Here is a 7,369-nt window from a genome sequence, read left to right as displayed (position 1 = left end):
TTGCATTTGTTGTACATGACAAAAGACAACAAATAGCAGTCTAAAAGTTGTGTCAGCTGAATGTAAGTGGCGGTATCATCCATCACACTCCTGTGCTTGCTGTGGTTCTTATGTGTAATGAACCAATCATAATGTATATAGCATCAAACATAACCTTGTGAGTAATTACAGACAGTCTTTAACTGATGCATTTATACTTCAAACAAATGCAATATTAAATGTGAATCCCAGCCTATCATATGTACAGTATGCTCTACGGACAAAGGTGCATTAACTTGAAATAATCACTCTGATATTCAATAGAACACATATGTCTTTTATTATCAAATATCTCAACATTGCCATGAAGGTATGTACAGCATATTATCCTCACATTGATGAGTGCACAAATTTCATATCAACAGGCCATCAATAAATAATCTGTAAACACATAACCTCAATGTGAAGGCAGACACAGTAATGTATGCACAATGAAACATACATAACACTGTTAGAAAATATGGGGCATCTTAAACAAATGCTTTGGCACTTTCAAAATTCCAGATACAGTTACAGAAATGGGTTGTTCAAAAATATAAAGATGGACTGTATAGAACGGATGGAATAAGGATGCCGATGCTTATCACACACCACATACACACCTTGACTTTTGATTCTTTGATATTTCCTGTGACCACATAATTAAAAAAAACAAACAACCATTTAGACAAAACTAATTCCAAATTCTGGGTGTCCACATAACAAAAAAGAAAAATAATATTTCTTATTCATGGTGGCAGATGAAGAACAAACAAAAGGACAAAATAAGATACAAATACAATTTCAGGGTTCACATTCAAGGGTTTGTGTAAAAGGAATAGTAAGCTGCCATGCCTTTGGATGAGAGGGCTTCTTTGCTATAGGAGCTACTGTTGGTGGCAGCAGAGGCCAAGTCCTCACACTTGATGTCAGCAGGTGAGTCTTCTGTGCTGGGACCATTCAGAGACAAGCGCCTTCGTTTGCAGGCTGTGGAATAAGATTCGGCCTTGTCTAGGGACAGAGCTGATGACTGTGTCTCTGTCCAGGAGGAGATCAGGCCTGCACTGCCGTTCACCTCCTCTTCTATCTGTGGTTTAACTTTGTTTGAGTCCTCTGGGAAACCAGCAGTGGGACTGGGTCTAGGAGACCAAGGCAAGCTAGGTGTAACCTTTCTCTGGTATGCTGCTCTGGACCCCCACCCTGCAGACATGGTGGTGAAAGGAGAGTCTGGGTAGTAGCTGAGAGCGTGAGATGTTTGCATGGACAAGGATTTGATCCCATAAGGAAGCAGGGAGCTTGAGTATTCCCCCTCATAGGGTGTGAGATCTAGCTTGTTGTTTGTGTTTGTGCCATTTCCTCCTTGCTGCATTGAGGTGACAAACCACCTCTGCGAAGCTCCGTCTTCTGTCTGATGTGAGAGGAGGCTGTTAGTCTGTGGCACTGCTCTCTCGCTGTTGTAGAAGCGACTCTGGGGGAGGTTGTTGACAAACTGGTCCTGGAAGAGGGGCTGCATGGTGTAGCGGGCGCTGGGGACAATCTGGTGGGCACGGGGAGAGTCGGTTGGAGATGGGGTGAGGCGGTCATGCTCTGGAGCTGTGTACATACTGAAAAAGTACATGTACTTATGAACTTGAGGTCAAGGAAAGTCTGTGAAAAAAATCGTGGTGTGAAAATGTCTTTCAAAATGAGCAAGATTCACACGCGAAAACAGATTCACAGATGTGAAACAACAGAAAACAGAAAATTACAACACAGTAAGACAGTGGGTGCAATACAACATATTATTTGATATTCCTGTGCTGTAAAATTGTGATATTCATACTAATTTATAACCGGTAAGCAATGCATGACAATTGAAGTAAAATACTCACGAATCATAATTATCTCTGAACCCTTTGGCGAACGGATTGTGATCAATTTTCAGCTGTGTGATCTAAAAGGGAAGAATAAGGTTGGTAAGTGAAGAAAAAGAAATAATACATGTAAAGAAGCATCATGCAGTTACATCTTTATTAACCATATACATGTCAAATTATACAAAGAAATGGCACACAGCTGATTAACATTAAAAATTAAATTCATGTCCATTCAAAGAGTTTTAACGAATACAAATTACAAATGGATCAAAACAATATGTAACATGCAATTTATACGTACAAAGCAGGAATATTGGTCTAAGCAGTCTATATAATAATAGAAACCATATCATGGCACAAAGGAGAAGTTTTTCATGCTTACATCAGTGTTCTGGTAGGCAGTGACAGCTATAAACTGGGTCTCTGGAAAGGTGTAGCTCTGGGTCTTTACGTCACTCCCAATGTCCTCCACCCCATCCTCCGTCACCTCCACGATGTGCAGTCTTGGCTGGTACTTATGCAGCGATTGCAGGACAATCATCTGCAAATGAACAATAAAAAATAAAAATAAATAAATCATCCATTATTTTTTTTAAATTAAGCACTAAATTGTAATTTTCGAAACGGAATTTGTGCGTGCGTAATTTTCTACAAAAGGTTAGAACTACTGGCACAAAAACGATTCTGCCTTAAACAATAGCGTCATCGATTTAACACAGTGTAATTCATTTTATTTCGTTTGCACACCTTTTGTTGAGAAAAAAAGCTAAAGCATCATGTGAGAGCCTGTAAATGAATTTCCTTCCAAACATGAATTTAATAAAATTGAAAATGACCCCCAGCTGTGCTCCTGGTTTATGTAACACTATTGTGTAATACTTACGTAAAACTATTATGCAACGAAAAATTGTGCTGAAATTTTAATACAATTTATTTAAATCCTCGGAGGTGGTTAAAGGCGTTTAGCTTTATTTATTTACTGGTTTGGCATACCTGTGAAGTATTGTGACTGGTTCCTTTGTTGTTGGTGAGCTTCAGTTTGCTGAAGGAGATTTCTTGTCTCATCCAGTGGGCCCCCGTGTTTGGAGATTCTGGGTGGATGTAGACTTTGTTCCCTGAAATAAACACTAACATCAACCTCCTGTAGTCAGCCCTAAGCAGACAATTTGGGCTACATTCTCTAATGGTCTTGCCTAGAGGGGTTTTAAATTGCACACCCATATGTCAAAAGATATGCATTAAAAAAACATAATATTGTATCGAATTATTTAATTCTTGCAAATAAAAATAGAAAATCTGCCAATTAGGCAGAGATAATCTTACTATTTTCCTATTTCAGTTAGTTGAAAGTTTCTTTAAAATATTATGGTAAATTATACATATATGACACAAAATTCAATGTGAACAATTGTCAAATATCGACCTGTTTCAGTACCTTGGCTACTGTTGTCCGCCTTCCCACAGGTGACCCACTTGCCACCTTGAAATCTCCAGTGGTTCGGATCCGCCAGCACCACCTCCACAAACACATTGTAGTGCGCTGTCAGGTTGAGACCAGCTATGTTAAAACTGAGGAACGGGAACATCCGTCTGCAAACACAAAACAAAAAAAAATCAAATATAGATTTAATAATAGGTATTGGAATATAAACAATATCTTTTATCATGCTTAAGGCCCAAGGACATCAGATCTTTCTTACAGAAAATAAAAATGCCACCCACGTGAACTGAGGTATGGTTTCATTTCCCATATCACAATCATTCTTAGGTAAAGTTACATCCTCTTCATTGTCTTTTCCTGCCAACTCACCTGCCCTGCTTGGTGATGATCATCTCGGTCTGGTGCCGGTGGAACTTGAGCCACAGTGGCCGGTTGCAGAGGTAGACCTGGGCCCTCATCCCCGGGCCGCCGCCGGGTAGAGTAATGTTGCTAAGAGCGGACCCTGAGCCAGTGTAGGGCGGGTAGATGCAGCCGGGGCTCTGCCCGAGCTGGTAAGCCGAGCTGAAGTGAGTGCGGCCGGCGGTGGAGGGGGGAAACCCCGCGGGAGGCAACACGGAGCCCAAGTGGAGAGATGCGGAGTACCTGCCAGCGCTGGACGGGGTGTACACCGTCCCACTGTGGGTATAAGGGATGAAAGAGCAAGGGTTCGGCGTTTCGGGGCTTTGTTTAGAAGCCGTGGGACTGATGTAGTACCGGTCAGCACCCATCCCATGCTCTGTGTACCTGCTGCCAGCAGTCGGGTCTTCCCCATCCACAGCCGGAGACTTGCATCTCTCATCCACCACTTCCTTCGTAGAAGAGAAGGTGCTGCTCTCTCCTTCTCCGCCGAGCATGGTTTCTTTTCTCGTTTTGACAGTGTGATAGAGGCCGATTGCGTTCTTCGATTCCAAATTAGACTGCTTTTTCAAGGGGCGGTCTTCCTTCACCTCAGGAATCACAAAAGGTATTTTTAAGCCCGGTGTCTTCTGATAAAAAAAAAACTTCTTCTGGCAGCATCCAGTGCAGGCTGAATTCAGACAGAAACAGATCATTGTTAAGAGCAGCCTAGTCACTGGGCTACCTGAGTCCCCAGCACCTGGCAGGCCTAGTGCAAGTGTCAGGCTGGCAACGTGTGCGTAAAAGAGTTGGGATGGGGGTGGAAAGTGTCAGTCATATCAAAGCTGAAACAATCTCTGTGGGCGTATCAGGGTGTGGCTGTGAATTTCAGTCATTGTTTTTAAGAATTCGTGGCTTTACAGTAATTAAAAGAAGTCATCTTTTCTGGGTGCTCTTCTACTTTTCATTTCTCTCTTTCAAAATCACGTGTAGGAAAAATATTCCATCAAAATCACTGCAATAAAACGCGATATTCAGGTCAAAAGTTCAGATATAATAACTATGACGGATTTGTAACTAATGCAACAGTCCTGAGTCGGTCAGTGGCCCGTGGTTAAAGACCAAAAATACATTAGAACTGTTGACCTGGATGTCAGCAGTTCATTTCAGTTCTGTTTGGGTGATAGTGGAGGGGAATCGCCTCCAGGTGAAAGTGCATTTCTTGTAAATCATATGACAAACTTGAAGTAAAGCACAGATTTTTGGGGGTAGTTTCTGTGGTGTAAAACTGAAGTGAAAGCACTCCCCCGATTCATGAAATTCATGGCACATTCTCAGTCGAATGTACCCAAAACCCCACACAAAACAATCAAGTCCTATATCGTATTTTCATATTTTATAACAAGACAACCCCACGTTTGTAGCCTATATAAAAAAAACTAAGAACAATCAAAATGTTAAAAATACCGTTAGAAATTATTTATCTTTGGAATAATATTTTTGAGGGTGGTAAAAACAGTAATAACAAATTTAGTTCGTTTTTAAGGAATTAGCCAGCGTGCTGGTAATCCTATATATTATTATTCAGAGTTAATGAATTTGCATTCATTCAGTTGTGGTGCGGCTCCGCGTCCCAACGGGATACCCGGCGTGAAAAGGGGAAATAGCCAATTATTTTTCCGTTTGAAGAAACCTGTGATGTTTCATGGATCAGACAGTCCGATGTGAGAAACGACAACAAACAAATCTAAACGATCCTATCGAGTAAAAAAAGAATAAAGAAATACAGATAGATTGTCAAATAAAATTATTTCCCATGCGTTAATTCCCGGTAAATTTCTTTTAAAAAAAAAAACTGGATTGAGTCATGTTTTAATTTATAATTTATTACAATAGTAAATGAAACAAATTGGAGTAATACCACGTACATATTCAAATGCAAAAACCCCATGTAAAATATATTAAAGTATATATAAACTTACCAAGCGGTTCTCCCTCTTGTTTCTGTGTGCAAATCAAGTCTCAGACACAAGAAAATGATTGCAACTCAATAGAAACTATCTCAGTCAACATCAACACGCGAAATAACCTGCGAGGCTGAGTCCATACCAGTACATGACATGATGGTGTGTTTGGGTTGAGGAGGGAGTGTCAGAGGAGGCGGACTGATCGGAGTGTAGAGGCGCACTCCCGCTTTCACCGCTGCTGCTTACTGACGCACAGATAGCAGCCTATTACCAGATTCTCCTCTGATCTCCAGGGGAGGGACAGGGGATCCTCAGCATCACAGCCAAGGTGTATAAGAGCGAGGCTGCTCCCTAGAGCCATCTGTGAATTGTTTACATCTCATCGTCCTCAAAAAGACATCCCCAGAATAACACTGAGGGATTAGAATGTGTTTGTGAGAGGGGGGTCAATAGAGCAGGTAGTGTTCACCTTTAATTGTTACATAACCTAGATCCCTCCTGTCCTCTCCTGAGTCATTCCTGTGTGAAGGCTTTGTAGAACCCTGATGTCGACGGATCAAACACTCTCCTGTTTGAACAGAAAGAGAAAATAGCATGAATGTGCAGATTTCTGAAAGGTGGTGCAGATCTGGAGTTGGCCTCCTGATTACAGTTTTAAAAACGTTTAGCTTATTGACAAAATGTGCCTCAAAGGTGCATACAAACAGCAGTATGAAAGGTGCTGATAATCTGAAATACAAGAAGAACCCAGGTAAGTCAGAGAGATAGAGAGGAAACCATTGTGATACTTTCTACAAGAACATGTTGTACAAAATGTGTCAGACTGTGAAATAATAACTTGCAAAGTAAACATGCTCACTGACAATAAGACACAAAATATAAAACAACACAATTCTTTAATTTTCAAGTCAGTTTTGATATAATAGCTGCCCATGTGGAACCTGTCATGACTGAAACTCAGCTGTATCGACTAGTACAGATATACAATCAATATGATCCCCCGTAACAAATAGGACGGTTACATTGCTGCTCTGTGATTTTGCACTTATTGGTCTGCAATGAGTAAACTCTCTGAAGAAACAGATCTGTCTTCCTGTTTATCACCAGTGACACTGACGTAGAGAAACAGAAGACAATTTATTTCAAATATGCTTATATCTTCACACCAATGAAAAAGTACGGTGCTGATGATGAATGCTGCCCATTAGCTGCTCCAATATACATATTTGTCATCTTGTTTGAGGTACAAAGAATTCGCAGATGATTTTGTCTCTTAAAGGTGCTCATATCAGACTGTTTCCTCCAAGATTATTTCTACTTCTTCAGTTCAAAGGAAACCAAATTCCGACTTTAATTGTGCTGAATCACTGTGTTAATGGGGCACCTTTTAGCAGCTTAGAGACCAGCTCTTCTCTTAAGACCAGACGATGCTCAGCTGCTGCTTGCTTTCTTGAAGAAACGTTTACATGATAAAGACAGTGAGAGGATTAATGAAGCAGCTCGCCACCTGTGAAATAAACACACTGCACATCAAACAGGACAGATTCATTATTTGGGTAAACTATTTGAACGGCGAACAGTCTACAAACATCTCGGCTGATAAACTAATTGAGTGGTTTGATTATATCAGGAAGTCATGAATAGAGAGCAAGGCGCATGTGGTTTCAGTGCTCCTAAATAAAACAAGAAGTATTTCCCCCTGCTTCTCTGTT

The 7,369-nt window shown here is 40.8% G+C and overlaps 1 protein-coding gene across 1 annotated transcript; it reads right to left on the bottom strand.

Moving 5' to 3' along the window:
* Positions 1-295: 295 nt before the first annotated feature.
* eomesb (eomesodermin homolog b) lies at positions 296-5,766 on the bottom strand. Its single transcript, XM_051406850.1, has 7 exons — positions 5,673-5,766; positions 3,685-4,381; positions 3,310-3,464; positions 2,868-2,989; positions 2,257-2,415; positions 1,890-1,951; positions 296-1,622 (listed from the first exon to the last, which is right to left on the bottom strand). The coding sequence occupies exons 2-7, from the start codon at positions 4,206-4,208 to the stop codon at positions 836-838; spliced, it is 1,809 nt and encodes a 602-aa protein (XP_051262810.1). The 5' UTR covers positions 4,209-4,381; positions 5,673-5,766; the 3' UTR covers positions 296-835.
* Between the last annotated feature and the right edge of the window lie 1,603 nt (positions 5,767-7,369).

This window comes from Dicentrarchus labrax, unplaced genomic scaffold (genome assembly GCF_905237075.1).
Source record: "Dicentrarchus labrax unplaced genomic scaffold, dlabrax2021, whole genome shotgun sequence".
Taxonomy (NCBI): Eukaryota; Metazoa; Chordata; class Actinopteri; family Moronidae; genus Dicentrarchus; species Dicentrarchus labrax.
The sequence above is the reverse complement of the archived record's forward strand: the minus strand, read 5'-3'. Positions and strand labels throughout refer to the sequence as shown.